At 35.1% G+C, this 20653-nt stretch overlaps 1 protein-coding gene across 1 annotated transcript; it reads left to right on the forward strand.

Annotated features, from left to right (window-relative positions):
- The first annotated feature begins 11761 nt into the window (after positions 1 to 11761).
- LOC141708025 (ADP-ribosylation factor) lies at positions 11762 to 14669 on the forward strand. The gene is made up of 7 exons (XM_074511491.1): positions 11762 to 11865; positions 12813 to 12971; positions 13146 to 13216; positions 13779 to 13898; positions 14010 to 14128; positions 14209 to 14290; positions 14409 to 14669. Exons 2-7 carry the CDS (start codon positions 12824 to 12826, stop codon positions 14412 to 14414), a joined length of 546 nt encoding a protein of 181 aa, XP_074367592.1. The 5' UTR covers positions 11762 to 11865; positions 12813 to 12823; the 3' UTR covers positions 14415 to 14669.
- The last annotated feature ends 5984 nt before the right edge of the window (positions 14670 to 20653 follow it).

Consider the following 20653-nt stretch of genomic DNA (forward strand, 5'->3'; position numbering starts at 1 on the left):
TAATGAATGTTCTATCCTTAGAGATAATATTCTTTATTGACGTGGTATTTTAAATAATGGTCTGTATGTATGTGACATAATTTACTTCAGATTGAACAAACTAATAAAAGAAAAGGGATGATGAAAATCTCACTTTCTTTTGGCACTGTAGACTTGGTCATATTAGTGAAAATAGACTGCGGACATTGCATAAAAAAGGGTTACTTGACCCCTTTTGATTTTGAATCATATCCTACATGCGAGTCTTGTCTATTGGGTAAAATGACCAAATCTCCATTTAGTGGACATGGAGAGAGGGCTGCAGATTTGCTAGGATTGGTACACACAGATGTATGAGGACCAATGTCTACGCAAGCCATGGGTGGATTTTCATACTTCATTACTTTCATAGATGATAGATCTAGATTCGGATATGTGTTTGATGAAACACAAGTCTGATGCCTTTGAAAAGTTCAAAGAGTATAAGTATGAAGTGGAGAAACAAACCAAAAATGGTATTATAACTCTTTGATCAGATCGAGGTGGTGAATACTTGAATGGAGAGTTTCTGGATTATCTCAAAGAAAAGGGTATAGTCTCCCAGTGGACTCCTCCAGATTGGTATCTGAAAGGAGAAATCGAACTTTGTTAGACATGGTTCGGTCCATGATGAGCTATGCGAATCTTCCAGTATTCTTATGGGGTTATGCATTGGAAACCTCAGCATATTTACTGAATAAGGTGCCTTCCAAATCTGTCCCTAAAACTCCATATGAGATATGGAAAGAAAGGAAACCGAGTCTTAAACACGTTAAGATTTGGGGATGTCCAGCTTATGTCAAGAAAGTTGACTCAGATAAGCTGGAATCTCGATCCGTAAAATGTAGTTTTGTGGGATATCCTAAAGAGACTTTAGGGTATTACTTTTACACCGATCATAGGGTGTTTGTCTCTAGACATGCTACTTTCTTGGAAAAACAGTTTATTCTTGAAGGAAACAGTGGGAGAAAAATTGAACTTGATGAAGTTCAAGAAGCACAAACTACTACGAATCAAGTGGAAACACCTGTTCAGACTGAACAACCTTCTGTGGAACAGCCCATTCGTAGGTCAGGGAGAGTGTCTCGCCAACCTGAGAGGTATTATGGCCTTGTCATTGAGAATGACAATGAGTTGTCAATCATTGATGATGACAACCCTATGACCTATAATGAGGCTATGAGTAGTGTTGACTCAGAGAAATGGCAAAGTGCCATGAAATCCGAAATGGAATCTATGTATACGGTATACAAAAGAAAGATTAGAGCATATGGCCAGGTGGAGACCTTTAAAGCCAGGCTTGTGGCAAAAGGATTCAAACAAAGGCAATGGATTGACTTTGATGGAACCTTTTACCTGTAGTCCTGTTAAAATTAGTTCGGATTTTGCTTGTGATTGCTGCTTACTACGACTATGAGATCTGGCAAATGGCCAGATGGTTTTCTTTCCAAGGGAAATGAAAACCTAGTGTGTAAGCTGCTGCGAACCATATGTGATTTAAAGCAAGCTTCTCGTAGATGGAACATCCGTTTTGATGAGACGATCAAAGAGTTTGGTTTTATCAAAAACGTAGATGAACCATGTGTCTACAAAAGGGTTAGTGGGAGCGCGGTAACATTTCTTGTATTGTATTGAAAGAGAGTTGACACACATAACAACATAGCAGACCCACTCACAAAGCCACTTTCTGAAAGTCACTTTGATCGTCATAAAGACAAGATGGGTATTAGATACCAGAGTGATTGGCTTTAGTACAAGTGGGAGATTGAAAGAGATATGTCCTAAGTCCAATCACGTATGAGGATTTAGGAATAACTTTTATGTAATCTGTTTTGATTTCATTGATATTAATAAAATACTTGTTTTGTTTTTATTACGGGCTCTATCTATTTAAGTGTTTAAATAAGATATACCATAGTTTAGAGTAAAGCTTTTTATGGATTATGATGAGATCATAATAGTGAGACCTAAAAGATGATAACTCTAAACTTATATAGTTCCTGGTCATAGGATTACTAACTGGTAATTAATAATCCGCAAAGATTGGTACATACTATGCTTGCTCCCTTCAGGAGGATGTCTGTTCTCATAGGCATTTGTGTGGTGACACTATAGCTAGTATGTAGGTGCTTATTAGGGAATAAGTTCACTGAACATGACTCGATAAGTTGAACAACTAATGGAGATTACTCACGTGTCAATAGTTATTCACTGAGTGATAGTTGTACAAGTGTCCTTAGACTTGAGATCGTTAAAGGTATCTTATATATAATGAACTGTGCTTTGGTTTAGTCCTTGGTCTCAAGGACATCCATTAGGTCTATTCTGGGCATAGAGATTTGTGTATAGAGATAGTTAACGTCAATAGAGGATCTACTCCTTCCAGTATAGGAAGAGAATATCCTATGTTATTCTTAGTATGCGAGTTCTAGAATCTCTGGCCAGAGTGTATCAAATTAGAAAGGAGTTTCTAATTTGCATTAATATGAACTTTGCATTATGAATAAGAAATCATATGATTAAATTTGATAGGCTTGACACGAGATCCATGCCTTGTATTTATTCGGGATATTATAAGGGTAGAAGGAATTCATTGTACGGTAACTAGTCACTGACATGTTCTTGATATTCTAAGCAGTGAATTCATATTATCCGGATAGTCGCGAAATGTTGAGAAGCATCACTCACGATGTAGAATAAATATAATTAATCAGTTAATTATATTTAGTGAATTTTAGTATTCATGTAAATAATTAATAAAAGTTTATTATTATTTATTTCTACTACCGGCATAATATTGAACCTACAGGGTCACATCATAAAAGAATATTTTCTTTGATGAAATAATGAGAGAGAGAATTATTTTCTAAATAGTTAAGAAAAAAAAATAATGATTAAAATAGTTTTAATTATTATTAAAGCATTTTATGAAGATAAAATGTGGGGGTTAATATATATAAAGATATATTATAAAACCCTAGGAGAGCCCTATAAATAGAATGAGATGGATGGCTCATTCAACACACACACAATTTTGGTTTTGTGAAAACCCTAGCCTCCATGTTCTTCCTCTCTCTCTCTCTCAAAACTCCATTTTATAAAAGCTCAGTTTTATAAAAAGGTTCATCGAAGAGGATCGTTCTTGGTGGATACCGGTAGAGTGCTTCACACATTGAGGAGCAACTGCTAGCATTCCATTTTTATAAAAGCTTCGATTCACAAGGTATGGTTACGATTCCTCAGTTTTTCCTTTTTATATGTTTTTCTGTATGTGCGGTATATGGTTTTTACGGAATAAATGTTATTTCACGCTTCCCCTCATCCATAAATTCCTTCAAGAACCACTTTGTTGCTCCTTTTATTAGTCACAACACAGGCTTCTGAGTTGAAGGTTACTGAGTTGCCTTTATCACAAAGCTGGCTGATACTCAACAAATTGTGTTTGAGGCCATCCACTAAGGCCACCTCCTCAATGATGACATTGTCCTTTGAAATCAAGCCATATCCCACAGTATAACCCTTGTTGTCATCTCCAAAAGTAATACTTGGGCCAGCTCTCTCCTTAAACTCTGTGAGCAGGGTAGAATCACCAGTCATGTGTCTTGAACAACCACTATCCAAGTACCAAAGTTTCTTTCTGTTTCCCTGCACACATCAAAATCAAATCAAGTTGATTTTGGTACCCAAGTTTCCTTGGGTCCTGCCTTGTTAGCTTTCTTTTTATGTTTCTTAGGCTTTATCTCATTTGACTTGGGGATATCAGATTCATATTTGGTCATTTGAGTTGGGCCTTTGAAACCATTCATTGCAAAAGAATTATCATGCATATTATAATCAACAGGGAATGGCATGCTATTAGTAAACATGTTATTCCAGTAAGGCATGTTAAATGGCATTTGTGGCATACTAAATGCAGCATAATAAAGAATTGGGTGCAAATGACATGTTAGCAAACTGTGCATTCATATTCTGTGTAGACAAAGCATTCATAGGCATGGGAGGCATGGCATTCATGTTAGGAAAGTGAGGTGGTACAGACATGGAAGTAGGCATGGCAGATTTGCAATTAACAGACAAATGATTTACACTAGCACACTTGACACAGATTTTTCTAGGAGCATATTTATCAGGTGTGTACTTATTGTGTTTGTTAATCCCTACTTTACCATTTCTGTTTTTTCCTTTTAGCCTCTATTTTTACCTCAATCTTTTCAAGTCTGTCACTTAACTGTTTGACAGTCATGTGACCAACATTAGCCTTTTTCCCTTTCTTAACTTGACTCGATTCTCCTGAAACAAAGTTCTTGGAAACAGACCCATACTTCTCATTCATCTTAAGAAGTTTGGCTTTATTGATAGGCTTGCTCACAGCCGACGGATGAGGATTTTCATCATTCGACGGATAACCCTTTTTGTTATCCGACGGATGATCCTCATCATCCATCGAGTCTACATCTGTTAGCACTCCATCTACCAAATTTGGTTCTAGTTTCTCTTTGTTCTTTTTCCAGGCTGCATCACAGAAAGACTCAATTCCTTGAACTTTGGTGATTTGAGCATGGACATCCCTGGATGTTTTCCATGCCTTAATCACCTCTTGTTCACGCTCGAGCTGCTTCTTTAAAATTTCTTCTTTCTTCAAGGACTCAGTTAATTCCTCCTTGGCAATCTTACACTCAATTCTTAACTTTTCAAAATCAATGAACTGAGGCTCATGCACATTATTTCTCTCACTCAAAAATAAATTGTTTTCTTTTATTTTAGAATTTTCTTTAGTAAGAAACTTAAGTGTAACACGCAAATGATATAACTCTGTAGACATGTCATTTATGGCATCATTACACTCAGCTTTAGATAAATGTGCAAGGTTTGTAGTAATTACCTGATTACTTGAAAAACTTGTTTCTGTCTCATCAGACTTGGCCATTAGGGCTAGATTAACATAGCTGACATCTTCATCCAGACCATCTGTTTCCCAGTCATTTTCTTGTATTATGAAAGCCCTTTCCTTTTGTTTGAGCAGCTCAAAGTATTTTTGCTTATAATCCACAGGCTCAAACTTTTTCTTACTGAAATCTGACTTCCTACACCCACTGGCAAAGTGCCCTGCCAAGCCACATTTGAAACATTTGAATTTTGATTTATCCACCATGTTTCTATTTGGCTTGGCTGCTCCAAAGTTCTTCTTGAACCTGAGCTTGGAAAATCTCCTGGAAAGAAATGCTAGGTGTTCATCAATGTCCTCCATGTCATCTTGGCTAAAAGAATCTTCATTTTCAGCTGCAAGCCCCTTGCCCTTGCTTTTACAGACCCTTGAAGTTGACTCAACAGCTTCCATCTTCACTTCCTTCTCTTTTTCCAACTCAACAACTAGTGCAATGGATCCTCATTTCTTCTTTCCTCTCTCCATCCTCTCATCTTGCTCTATTTCAAGCTCATAAGTTTTCAGGATGCCATGCAGTCTCTCCAAAGTAAACTCCTTATAATCTTGTGAGTTTCTTAATGAGACTGTCATTGGTTTCTATTCCTTTGGAAGAGATCTAAGGAATTCCAGATTGGAGTCTTTTGTCTAATAGACCCTTCCATGTAACTTTAGAGCATTTAGTAGTTTTTGAAACCTACTAAAAATGTTAGTGAGAGACTCACTTTCTTCATTATGAAAATGAATCAGGAGTTGCATCTTGTTTTCTCCAACTTGCTCAGTGCCATCACAGATGATCTGTATTGTGTCCCAAACATCCTTGGCAGTTTTACAGTTGATAATGTTGTCAAACATATCTCCATCAACTCCATTAAACAGGATATTCATGGCCTTTTTATCCTTCCTGACTTGTTCAGTGTCAGGATCAGACCATTCATGCCTTGGCATTGGGACTGATGGCTCGTTTCCTGTTGTAGCTCTCATTGGAACATGAGGGCCTCTTTCTATGCAGTCAACATAGGCCTCATCTTGAGAAAGCAAATGAAGATGCATCTTTACCTTCCAAAGATGGTAATTATCTTTATCCAGAAAAGGGATCTTGACTTCAACATCCTTTTTGTTCATCTTGTTGTATTGTTTTGATCTTTAAACTCTTTGTAAGTTAAGAGCTTGCTCTGATACCAATTGTTAGTCCCTTAACAATATGACAAGAATTACAGAAGGGGGGTTGAATGGAATTCTTGAAACTTTTTTCTCGAAATAAAAATGTTCTAACTTGAATATATATATAAGTGTGAATTGATTAGCACAATGCGGAATAGTTACTTAAATGAATCAAAATACAAGTAATTAAAAACAAGAGTCTTTAAAAACTTTCTGGTGGATTTGAATGATTCCACCAGAGATATATATTATTTATCGAGAGAACCCTGTGTGCAAAATGCTCACAGCTGCTTACAAATATTGAACAACTTAGAGTACAGAGAAATGCTAAGAATTCTGCTTACAAATGTTTCTCTGCTTGTATCTCTTGTTCTTCTTTAGTTGCTGCTTCTTGGTTTATATATCACCAAGATTACAAAGTAATGAGACGGGATAATAAAATAAAAACTATCTAGTCTATCACAATGCTACTTCATTACTCTATTCCAGCATCTTTGAATATCTTCATAATAGCATGGAAATGGCAATGCTTCTTTGTTCTCGAAAACCCAGTTGAATAGGCTACCACATTTCATTTGCATCCACTCGACGCATGTGACTGTGTTGTCACTGTCAACAGATATTTGAATTCTTTATCCGTCGGGTTCATGATCATCCGTCGAGATATTGATCATCCATCGGGTTGTTGATCATCCGTCGAATTCATTGTTTATTCATCCGTCGGGTAGCAATCAGGCACTTGACTTCATTTCACTTATACAGAATTATAAGACATCATCTATGTACAATTAATCAACCTATTCTGCATATCTAACTAAGGTCAACATGACTCAAATACTACTACAGATTCTAAACAATGTGTATGCAGAAATGTGCTATAGACTTATTGTTACATAAGCTACTCACTCGATTGATAATAAGTCATCATCCGTCGGGACTATAATGAGTCATCCGTCGGGACTATAAACCTTATCCGTCGAGTGCTACATAATTTCACTAAGTAAAATCTACCAAGGTATTTTGTTCATGTAATCATCAAGTACACAACATATACACAACAACAAGAAACATATATTTGACCGACGGACTAGCCTTACTTAAAGGTTACTCCCCGGTAAGACTTAACTACTTTTGGGTTGTAATAATTATCACTTTATGGTTGAATTACTCTAGCTATGAATGGTTCATTTCCAAGACAATAACCTGTAAGTGTGTGTGTGTGATAAGTGTGGGGTCGTAAAGTGTGAGTATTTATATACTATAGTGTGAGGTAAGTGGTTGTAGTAGTTTAGATGGCATGGCCTCCGAGATTCCTGACCCCGAATTTTGGGGCGCCACATAACAACTCTCCCTTCACATAGCCCTTCAAAAAATAACCATCCAGGCCTATTATTTTTCTACATCCACTTAAAAACCCCTGTTTCAATCCATTAAAATAGATTTATAATCTCTGAAAGGTGGGATTTTCACTTTCTTCAGTTGCTTCCCCTTTGATGAATTAAGAGCTTCCAGGATTTGTCCTTAGCACTTCAGCTCCATAGTCCCACAATCGAGCATAATATTCCTTCAACATAGACTCAAGTTCAGCCATTGCTGCTTTTTTAGCCCACCAATATTGATTTAATATACATTGTATCTTGTACTTGGAATTTATAGCTTCTGCAAATTCTTTTAATTTCCACCTTGGGTTGCTCCTGATAATGCTTCCAAACTATTTTGCTAACCAATCAGCCTTCATCATTCTTTTTTTGCTGATAATGATGCAGTTATGCTTTTTTTTATAGGATTTTATTTGGAAAGCTTCATCATGTAACATTCTACTAGCCACAGTTCCCAATTGTATCCATCTCTGCACTTTGCTTGCATCCTCTTAAAGTCGCATATTTTCAGGAACACCCTTCTTTATTTAGCTACACCATAATTTTTGATGGCCTCTTTCAGATGCTCTTTGGAAGTGAAGATCAGGCCTGGTTCAAATTCTATTAGCTCCATAGGTGTCTTGGGATTAAATATTGGATAATGTGGTACCTGTTTCTTTTTCTTCCTATTATCTCTCTTTATCATCTGTAAACTCTGAACTTCTTCATTATCACTTGAATCGGATGATTCAAGACTTGGTGCATCAAAACTATCATTGTCATCGTTCTCCTCTGCATTCTTTTCTACTCTATCATATCCAAGCTCCTGATTATCAGCATACTTACAAAATAAACTGTCAAGCATCTCTTTCTTATTTTGCACAAATTCTTGCCACTGAGGTATATCTCATATAACTATCGGATCATGTTTTCTCTTTGTCCTAGTCTCAGGCCTAGTATGACTCCTTTCAATATGATTAGCATCTCTATCATTACCAAATTCTTCAGTGACATTATACACTCCATTATCTATACTCATATCAGTAAGATTTCCCTCCCTCAAGGGATCAATAATCCATTCCTTTAACTTTATTTCCCCCTTATTTCTTCCAATTCTTCGTCAGTATCTGATTCAATCATATCCTTATCCTCACTATCATCTTCACTATGTTCACTCTCACTAAACTCTTCTTCATGCTAGTCAGGATCATCTGCATCAATGTCATCACCATCTAAAACATTCATCTCCTCCCCAAAACTTTTTACATTCTCTTCAGCACAATGATCCACATAAATTCCTATCATACTAACAACATTAGCATCCTCCCTAAGTTCATTAAGACACTCATCATTCCAAATTAGTTTTTAACCATCTCTATCACTAGTACCCAGTTTTTTGTAGTATAACTTCAACCCATTACCATAACCAGCTTCTTGTAAATATTCAAGACAACTATTGATTGTAAGAATAGAGAGATCAATATCATAAAGGGTATCGACCGTACCTCCCTCGTAGTAATATATGCCTTGTTTACTTTGAAATTTTCCTCCATGATATCTCCAATCTAAGGTCATTCATCATACCTACAAACAAGGTATTATAAGTAATCAATACTAAAAAAACATAGTAATCGATGCATTACAAAATAAAAGTAAGACAAACCTTGTTATTCACCAATGGAACAGTGAAAGGGAGGCTCAATGATCGTCTTCCTTTATCAGGGGTTTTAGGATTGAGAATTTTGGGAATGTTCGATTAAGGGTTTTGATCGAGGGTTTTGATTGAAGGTTTTTGTTTTATATGTACACTTCTGATCGTTTTTGTTTTAAACGTATCAGTTTCTTTATTTTCTTTTTTATTTTAATTATTCAGCAAGTTAGCAGCCAAATCATCATCCAGGTGGTGCACTTTTTAAAACATGGCACTGATGTGGCAAAAAGTTTAACGTTTGTTAATTGTTTTTAACGGAATGGTTAATTAGATAAGCATAATTAAGTTCACGTTTAATTAAGAGACAATTAATAGTTCAATGGTTGCTTTGTAAAAAGGTTAATAGTTGAGTGAAAAAAAAATCAATTTCTCTTTTAATTTTTAATAAGAACTAATAATTTTTCTTGAATTTACATGAAATGATAAATTATGACATAGTAAATGGTCATATTATCTCAAACCTTCTCGGATAAACGTTTGTAAAAATACTCAGTGCACACCCGAAGGGTAGCGACTGATGGTAAAGATGCACAAAAGGCCCACCGGTCCGGGTCTTGACCCAGCCTTAAAAAGCCCGGGCTTTGACTTTGACCGGGCCGGGCCAGACTTTCCGAAAATGTCAGAGCTCGTTTGGGCTTTTGAGGCAGGCCTTATCGGGCTTTTTTCGGGCCGGATCAGGCCAGGCTTTTTTCGGGCCGGATCAGGCCGAGCTTTTTTCTAATTTAAATCAGATCGAGTTTTTTTAGAGATCACGAAGACTACATATGTTAGCAACTGGATCATTGTAAAAATGTATTAGTTTGCATGGAATATTTTATGTAAACATTACTTCGTTGATATATTTAAGTTTGGCAAAAAATAAGCATGTTTATAGAATAATATGTTTTATCAATGTTATCCAAATATATATAGTGTACTTACTATATTTTTTTCATTGATCATGCAATAAAGTATATAAATAATATTATTAATCACGAATATGTAAATATATATATGTTTAAAGTATTATTTATATTTATAATAAATGAAAATTCATAAATATATAAGAAAATATATTAGAATAATTAGATTTTAACCAGGCTTTTTTGGGCTTCTAATCAGGTCGAGCCAAAGACCGGGCCGGGCCGAAACCCGGGCTTTTAACCGGTCCGGGCCGGGTTTTGCCTAAAAATATAGGTTTCGTTGAGGCCCTAAGTCCGGGCCGGGTTTTGACCGGATCGGGCAGGGCCAGATTTTCGGTCCCAGGCTTTTTGTGCATCTCTAGCTGTGGGTTACCTACAATACAAAAAATAATAAAAATAATCTAATATTAATAAATATGAAAAGAGTATTATTATATTTGAATTATAATTTTATTATTCAGTGATACATATTTTTACTAAATTTATGAAATAATTAATTTTATTATAGTTAAATTATTTAATATTGACAACATAATTTAAATATAATACAAGAATGCTATATTTATTTTATTTTAAAGTAATCAAAGAAGGGAATAGCTTGCACAATGATTTATTGCACAAGTCCACATGACTTCCGCAATAAATTATTACGAATTTCTCGTTGTTTCCCTAGCCACGGTATGCGGAACTTTTGCCTACATCAATAATCAACATTTGTATAACTAACCTAAATCCCGTGCTATGCCCAGGCTTTCTTTAATATTATTTGGTTTTTAGCCAAATATCGTTTAATATTTTAATTGAAGTTGAATTGATTTTTTTAATATTAATTTATTAATTTGAATTGAATCGATAGTGCGTTTTTGTTGAAAATAGAAATTGATTATAAAGAATTAAAATGTTATTATCATATTTTGTTTAATAGCTACGTTCATGTCAATTTTTGGAAAAAGAAGAAGCGAGGTTTGGTCAGAAAAAATTAATAATCCGTGAATGATTTTATATGTATTATATTTAATTAAATTTACTGTATAAGTCAAAAAAGTTATATCATTAATAAATAAAATATTCGTCGAATAAATGAATTAGTAGGTCGTATGACCCGTTAATAAATGAGTCGGGTTAGTGTGAAGGTTTCGTGGGTAAATAATTTTGTGCACCAGGTTAATGTAGATCTAAAATTCAACCTTGGAATATGATCCGACAGAAATCTGGCACGTATCCCGAAATTGACAGCCGCCCGAATATTTTTATTTTTTAGGATTTGTAGTATTTGATTTTGAAATATTTGTTTTGAAAAAAAAATCGGTCTATATATATAATTATTGTCTTCATTGTAAATTGATAGGTATAAAAGAAAATCTTAATTTTTATCATTAACTTCAAATTCAAATATGATTTTTAATAATTAAAAAAGAATAACTATTTTTTATTAACAAAATTTCCTTTCTTTTAGTTTTACCCTTTTTGGTTATTTGTTAACCGTCTGTTAATGAACTTGGAGAATACGAAAACAAAGAGAATTGATGCAAGCAACAACAATAATTGTAATAGTATAAGTCTGATTTCAATATTAAGTATTTTGTTTAATTAATTAGTAAGGAAAAATAAATAATTTCAGTAAATACCGACTACCGACTACCAATTTTTTAATATTTATCTATTAAAATATAATATAGATATATAGTATAGATATATAGCCCTCGATCTGCCTAAACCGGAAAAACAGAGAGTACCCATCTCCTACATCCTCCTCTATTTCCCTCTCCTTCCAAATCTCACCATTTTCAGGTACTACTTTTTTACTTTCTCCCCCCCCCCCTATCAGAATGATTCAACATGTCTTTTTTGTTCAGCTGCTTTTAAAACCTTATATCTTCTATCAAACATTGTTTTTTAATTGAGGTTCAATATTTGACTTTTCTTTTTCATTTTCCGATGCACATTTATCTAGATCTGCTTAATTCACACCCCCCTGATTTCTGATTTCTTTCTATGTATTGTGGATCAACTATGTGATTTCTGTTTATTTTCGCAGTTCATATCGGTTTGGTTTTTTATTACTTTTTTATTATAACTGTTTTTTTTATTAGATTTATAACTGTTTTTTTTTTATTTTTCAGATCTGATTAATGTGTGTGCTATGATAGTATGTTTGCTGCTGAATCACAATTAAATATGATCTATTTAATCGGTTTACAAAATAGTTTACATCGATTTAGGTCCTATTATTTGAATATTCAGACACTTAAACTCGATGTTGTGATAGTTTTGCATTTACAATGTAGAGCGTAGTGGTACAATATACGAAAATGTGTTTAACTAATTATATTGATGTGTTAGTTTCATTTAAAAACGGCGAAACGAGATGTAATTATATTGATGTGTAGTAATAGTACAATTGGGAACATGTGTTTAACTAACTGCTTAACTTCATTAATGTTTTTTACGTTTACATTCCCTTGTTATGCTTTACACCTAGTTATTTTCGTTCTTACTTAGATTGTGAATCAAAACTAATATTTTACGATGAATATGAATTGTATTCTTGATGTTGAGGTTGTTTTATGGAACAAATTTATTTTTCTTTAGATAAATCTGTATATTCAACTAAAGTAGGGTAGACTTGAGTGCTTTCATTTCTTTTTTTCTTAATTATTATAAGTTGTGATCCTACAGCTCTCTTTAGGTTTCTAGTCAGTTATCTAACTACCCTCGTTCTATCCTATTGACATCAGGAGTTTTAAAGATGGGATTGTCCTTTACCAAACTCTTCAGTCGGCTTTTTGCCAAGAAAGAGATGCGCATACTGATGGTGGGTCTCGATGCAGCTGGTAAAACAACTATTCTTTACAAGCTTAAGCTGGGAGAGATAGTTACAACAATCCCTACTATTGGTAAGCTTAAACATGCCTCCTCCCATTATTTTTTTTCTATCAAAAAGTGAACAATTTATTTTGGCTCTATCTTATTTTTTTTCAAAGGTATTTTTAAATTACCTTAAAACATTAAAAACCCTATTGGAACAGTTATCGTCTAAGACTCACTGCTTGTATCTGATTATTCTTTAGGATTTAATGTGGAAACTGTGGAATACAAGAACATCAGCTTTACCGTCTGGGATGTTGGAGGCCAGGACAAAGTATTTATTCTAAATTATGTTTATCAAAATTTAATATTGCTGCCTTTCTCTATATATATTCTTAGTTTGTTCATCATTAGTTTTCCTTTTACTTTTAAGCTTATAAATATGTCGAGTATAATTAGTGTGAACATTCATGGTACAAGTGTCCTTTTTGGTATTTGTAATTGGCCTATGCTTAATTATGTGAATATGGCATACATCAGAGTGTACGAAGATTGATCTTTTAATTTGTATTGGATGTTGAAGCATCATGAATGTCTGAGAATACCCTTTCTGCTGGTCATTGATTCATGCAAAGTCTTCAATCATGTGTTTTTTTATATTGAAATGTTAGAGACTGGTGAACTGGACTCACATCTGGTAGTAGATAAATATCTGCTGGATTTGGTCAATGAGAACTTATAATTGGGGACCGACAAACTGGAAAAACAGCAATTGCTATCGATACCATATTAAACAAATTTTACAAGAATCAACTAGCAAGAATGAGATGATTCCAGCATAATTTAGAACATATAGGTCTTTAATCTAATGTTTGATCTGAATTACTGTTTTGCAGATCCGCCCTTTGTGGAGACATTACTTCCAAAATACTCAGGGCCTCATATTTGTGGTTGATAGCAATGATAGAGATCGTGTAGTTGAAGCTAGGGATGAGCTGCACAGAATGCTTAATGAGGTAATAGGCATTACATTTTTAGACACTGAAATAATAAATATGCAGTAACACTTATTGTTTTGAATCCTTCCTTGGTATAGTTTGATAATTTTGTGTGTTACACTTGTATAGGATGAATTAAGGGATGCTGTCCTACTTGTATTTGCAAACAAACAAGATCTTCCTAATGCAATGAATGCTGCTGAGATTACTGATAAGCTTGGCCTTCATTCTCTTCGTCAGCGCCACTGGTAAACAAATCACAAGTCTTGCTCTGCTTACTTCATCCCTCCCTCTCCCTCTCTCTAACATCACAGTTATGTTGTTACAGGTACATTCAGAGCACATGTGCCACTTCAGGTGAAGGTTTATATGAAGGTTTGGACTGGCTCTCAAATAACATTGCAAACAAGGTAAAGTCTTGGGGTTATTTTACTAAGTTATGGGCACTCTACTTGCATATGGATTTTTTTTAATATATTTTGAGTTTCTGTCAGCGTGCTTATTTATATTCTTGAATTGCAATCGCAGGCATAGACATCTTGATTTGAGTTGGAATCTTCTCTGCAACCAGATAGAGTTCATCATAGTCCTTTGTTCTGAGATCTGTCATGACAGTCGGATAGTGTTTTTCACATTTCCTTTTTCCTTGCAAGTTGTGTACCATGTCTATGTTTGACCTCTTTACTATATTTGAGGTCTGTTCAAAATGTTCATTTTGTTTCTTGTAGGTTTGTTATGGTTCAGTTTCATATATTATTCCTAATATATATGATAATTGACATTTTTACAGTTTAAAATGCAATTATGGTTGTGCAAATGTGCAAGAATTTTTCCGACATACATTAATGAGCGACTAGTAATATAGCTCGTACTTTGCTCACAGAATATTTTGCCAAATACAAAATTATAACTACAGAGAAAATAAGATAATGTGGTAAACTGAGTGACTGTTTACAATATGAAAAAAAAGAAGGAATAATCAAAAAAAGTTCGTGTATTTACCTAGGTGAATTTATGGATGTAATTCTAATACTAAACGTAAAAAATTAAATTTAATTAAAAAAATAGTATGACACCAACACATAACATGGAACCTAATTTATGGTTTAGCAAAAAAAATTATGTTCATTACTTTTACAATGCTAATGTTTGGGAATTCAATATTACGTAACCATGTAAATATTTCTTTAAAAATAAAAAGATAAAAGTACTTAGTTCAAAATATATATAGGGTAATGATCAAATACAAATCAAAAATAAAATATAAACCAGAAACTAATGTAAAATTAAGTCTGATAACTCCAGGTGGCGGGGCCGCTCCTTCGACGCCGTGCCTGGATCTTTCTTCGATGTGGAGGTGTAGTTGTGGTGGGGTTCCTACAAAACAATACCGGAAGGGGGTTTGGGTCCCGCGGCGCCTCCGGTGTGAGAGTAAGAACTCGCTTTTGGGGAAGATGGAGATATATATGAATGCAAGGTGGTTGTATGTGTATATGAGTGTCAGAGAGTGATTAACCCCAAAACCTTCCTTTCTTGATAGCCCAAGGATAGGGTTTTGGGGTTGGTACCTTCGAATCGTAGCCATTGGTTCTAGGAGCGGAAGACACCTGGCTGGAGTGGATGTTTTAAACGTGGCAGCGCGGGATTGCCGAGGAATGTTCCGAGGATCCTCTGACACGTGCCCTGATTATTCCCATGATTGATGGGTGACAGTTGTCCCTATCATGTGCTTAGGCAAGTGCCTTACGTGCTGGGATTTCCCAAGATTGGGCTTGCGGGATTGAGCAAGTTAGGACTAGTAGTATGCGGGACTAGACTGAGTTAGAAGTCCGGGCCTAGTCCTTATGTACTATCATGTGCCCCCACTCCTTTATGCAGATTTTGTGGATGGGGGAGTAAGGTTGGCTTTGTTTGAAGGACCTGAACTTTTGATTGTTGTCTTTAAAGCGATTTGAGCTTTCCTTAGAAGAATTTGATCTTTGCTTGCCCCCCTGTCCGGATTGGGTTGAGTTCGGTAAATCAGGAATAAGGTAGGTGTCCTTAGTAGAATTTGAGCTTAGCTTGCCCCCAGTCCGGATTCGGTTGTGTTCAGCCAATCAGGACTAAGGTAGTTGTATTTAGAAGAATTTGAGCTTTTCTTGCCCCCAGTCCGGATTGGGTTGAGTTCAGCCAATCAGGACTAAGTAGGTGTCCTTAGAAGAATTTGAGTTTTGCTTGCCCCCCATTCCGGATTCGGTTGTGTTCAGCCAATCAGGACTAAGGCAGGTTGTCTCTAGAAGAATTTGAGCTTGTCTTGTCCCCTAGTCCGGATTAAGTTGAGTTCAGCTAATCAGGACTAAGGATGGTGGTCTTTAGAAGAATTTGAATTTTTCTTGCCCTCAGTCCAGAGTGCGTTGAGTTCAGCCAATCAGGACTAAGGTTGATTGTCTTTAGAAAAATTTGAGCTTTTCTTGCCCCCCAGTCCGGATTGTGTTGAGTTCAGCCAATCAGGACTAAGGTTTGTTATTTTTAGAAGAATTTGAGGTTTTCTTGTCCCCAGTCCGGAGTGCATTGACTTCAGCCAATCAGGACTAAGGTTGGTTGTCTTTTAGAAGAATTTGAGTCTTTCTTGCCCCCAGCCCGGATTGGCTGAACTCAACCCAATCCGGACTGGGGGCGAAAAAACGTCAAATTCTTCTAAACACACCTACTTTAGTCCTAATTGGCTGAACCCAACCGGATCCGGACTGGGGGGGCAACCAAAGCTCAAATTCTTCTAAGGACACCTACCTTAGTCCTGATTGACTGAACTTAACCCAATCCGGACTGGGGGCCAAGCAAAGCTCAAATTCTTCTAAGGACACCTACCTTAGTCCTGATTGGCTGAACTCAACCCAATCCAGACTGAGGGGGCAAGGAAATCTCAAATTCTTCTAAGGACACCTACCTTAGTCCTGATTGGCTGAACTCAACCCAATCCGGACTGGGGGCAAGGAAAGCTTAAATTCTTCTAAACACAACTACCTTAGTCCTCATTGGCTGAATACAACCGAATCCGGACTGGGGGCAAGTAAAGCCCAAATTCTTCTAAGGAAAGCTCAAATCCCTCTAAAGACAACAATCAAAAGCTCATGTCCTTCAAGAAAAGCCAACCTTACTCCCCCATCCAGAAAATCTGCATAAGGGAGTGGGGGGCACATGATAGTACATGTAGCTCCTGCAAGGACTAGGCCCGGACTCCTAACTCAGTCCAGTCCTGCACACTACTAGTCCTAACTGGCCCAATCCCGCAAGCCTAATCTTTGGAAATCCCAGCACGTGAGGCACTTGCCTAAGCACATGATAGGGACAACTGTCACCCATCAATCATGGGAATAATCAGGACACATGTCAGAGGATCCTCAGAACATTCCTCAGCCAATCTCGCGCTACCATGTGTAAAACATTCACTCTAGCCATGTGTCCTCCGCTTATACAACCAATGGCTATGATTCAAAGGTACCAACCCCAAAACCCTATCCTTGGGCTATAAATAGCCCAAGAAGGTAAGGTTTTGGGGTTAAATCATTCTCTTACACTCATATACACACACAGCCACCTTGCATTCCTATCTATCTTCATCTTCCCCAAAAGCGAGTTCTTACTCTCACACCGGAGGCGCCGCGGGACCCAAACCCCCCTTTCTGTGTTGTTTTGTAGGAACTCCACGACAGCTACACCCCCACGACGGCGAAGGATCCAGGCACATCGTCGAAGGAGCAGTCCCGCCACCAGGAGTTATCAAAGTCGTTGACTTTATGTTTTTAATTTCTTTTGAATATTGAACAATTTATAGTTTGTTGTATACATGAATATTTTCACTTGTTTCATGCTTTTTATTAGGAACTTTTTTGTTCACTATTGAAGACCATTTAATTATATATTGTATTTTTTAATAATTAATTTTTTTCATATATAATCCGTGTACTTTGGTGTACTAAAGCAGGTAAACACGAATATATTAGTTCTGGGTTAGTGTCACCAAATTGGTACACGGATCCAAATCCGGGTCGGGTTCGGATTTAAGGTTTGGTACACGAAATTACACGGAACGTTTGTACACGACACGAAACTTGCCAGGTCTAATCTAAGCCATCAATTTAATCTAATGGTCAACTAATCTACATCCTCTCCCACACAATCTCAGCTTTTCCTCTATGTTTTTAATTTGATTTTTCACGTCAAACGGTAATTTTTTTAAATCCGACTTCACTGTATTTTTCTCCATCTCTCAACGATCGATTTGCATACCATATGTGATATATTTCGAAGTAATTTAAAAAAAATATTTGGTTTATAGTTTTTATTCTAAAATGGTTTCTTTTGGAGTAACCCCCTATTATCTAGGGTAATGATATATATATATATATAAATATAAATATATATATAAATTTAAATATTTAAATGTGTTTCAATAATAAATGAAGTATTTAATTTAAATTCACTAATTTTATTTAATTTCTTTTCTTACATTCACTTTTTCCCTTTTTCCTTTTCTTCGCCGATACAAATGCAGTCAATTTACTAAATTATTAATCCAAGTAACAATATTAACATAATTTATATCAATATTTTTCGCATTTTAAGTGTTTAATTTTATTATTTTTATGTAATGAACCATGTATTCCTTGTTTTTTTTTAAAAAAATGTACTTCAAAATTTAATAAATAATTTGTAATCAACAATATATATTTATTAGAAATAAATTTTAAATACTTAAAGAATGTTCCATTTATAATTGATTAAGAGTTTCTCGATGCGCTCTTGAGATCACTAGGCCATAAGTGGGCTGATGCAATATTTTTTAAAAAGCGTTACAAGCATTTCATTGTAATAGGTAAGAAATTTGTGTCCTATTGTAACACTACTCTGTTAGTATTACAATAGCCGTAAAATTAGTGTTGCATTGGAGTGACGGTGTTGCACAACGTGTAACACCAAGTACTACTGTTACATTAGCTGCTTTTTTATTTTTAAAATGTTTAAGTTAATATATTTTTATAATATTAGAATTAAAATTATATTTCAAATTATTTTATGACTATAGAATATCATAAATAGTATATTACAAAATTTATAAAATATTATATATTTTATTTCAGAAATAAATCATATTATATTTTGTTAGGTCACACACACTGTAGAAGGGGGTTGAATACAGTGTTTACTACAATCAAATCGAATTAAAGAACACAAGTAACAGAACACAGATTTTGTTCAACACAATAAACTCTGTTACAATATGGAACTGTCCTCTCTCAGTGATGAACAAATTATCACAAGAGCTGCTAGGGTTATAATGAATAATATTTTCGATTAAGATAACACACATAGTGTAAACCCTATGTCTGTGTTTATATACTACATAGTTACAAGATAATCTTCTAATTGATATTGAATATAATTCTGCTTCCTAAAATATATCAATCAGTTATCTTTTCTTCCATGTATTCTATTCTTCATAGAATTCCATCTTCATGCATATCTCTTCTTGCATTTGTCTTGATCTTCTTTCCTTTCAATCAGCCGCCTTCCTTATCTGAAAGTCTCCTTAAGTCCTGATATTATCTCCTGATAAATATCTCTTCATAACTTAAGTTCTGATAATTTAAGTTCTGATATCTTAAGTTCTGACTTCAGTATAAGTACTGATTTCCAGTTAAGTACTGATTTGTCCTGTTTAAGTAAGATCTAAAAACTAAACACAAATCATATTAGACATGACATCACAAATATATCTAACAATCTCCCCCAACTTGTAAATTAGCATAATATACAAGTTTAACAGATTTTTGATGATGTCAAAAACATTAAGTACAAATGCATGAGAATTTGACTAGATAACTACAACTTACAGTCCATTCAACTTTACCATCCTAAAGATCTGATATCAGCTTCAGTCTGTATACACTTCAGAAATTAAGCAGTTGTAGATCTTCGACTTGGCTTCAATTTCTGATCTCTATGATGTCAGGAGTTGTTCTGAGATAGTTCTTCAAAAGACATCTCTCAGCATATTCAAGTTCATTGACCATCCTCCTTTTAGCATTTTTCAATTCAGCTGTATCTTCACCAGTTTGAAAAATAGCTGCTCTGAGATCATTTATATTAGCTTTCCTTATATCCTGATCAAGTCTGATCAGATATGCTTTGTCAGACTATAGATTGAATTCCACAGCCTTATAACCCAGAAAAGTAGTTATGATCTTAGCAGTGTTAGGCTTCATTTCAACAATATCACCTTTGTGATCTCTGTACTTAGGACAGTATGGAATGTCAGACTTTACAGAGTAAAGCTTCTTCTGTCTTTGAATTTGTGACTTTAAATAACCTGCAGCACCATCTGTTAATCTATTTTTCACTTGAAGTAAAAATAGAACATGTTCCAGTTCTTCAAAATACTTCAGTGGAATAGCATTCTTCCTGATCTGGAATACCCTACCATCTGTCATAAAATATAACATGATGTGTTCTTTCAAAACAGAATGGTAAACCATTTGTACAGATTCAAGTTGATTCAATCTTTCAGGAGTTGCTCCTACTCCTGGTTCACTTAAAGAAGTTGGATCATTGGTAGTGTTGTGTATTCTCCTTTCATCAGAACTACCCAATCCAGATTTATCTCTTGCTTCCTTTCTTGTAACAACTCTTGTTTCAAAACCACTTGTTGTAATCTTCAAAGGTTGAGTCTGTTGAGCTTTGGTGAATCCTGGTAGGAGTATCTTTGAAGGTTTAACATGAGCAATGTTAGAGGT

This window comes from Apium graveolens, chromosome 2, assembly GCF_009905375.1.
Source record: "Apium graveolens cultivar Ventura chromosome 2, ASM990537v1, whole genome shotgun sequence".
NCBI classification, from domain to species: Eukaryota; Viridiplantae; Streptophyta; class Magnoliopsida; order Apiales; family Apiaceae; genus Apium; species Apium graveolens.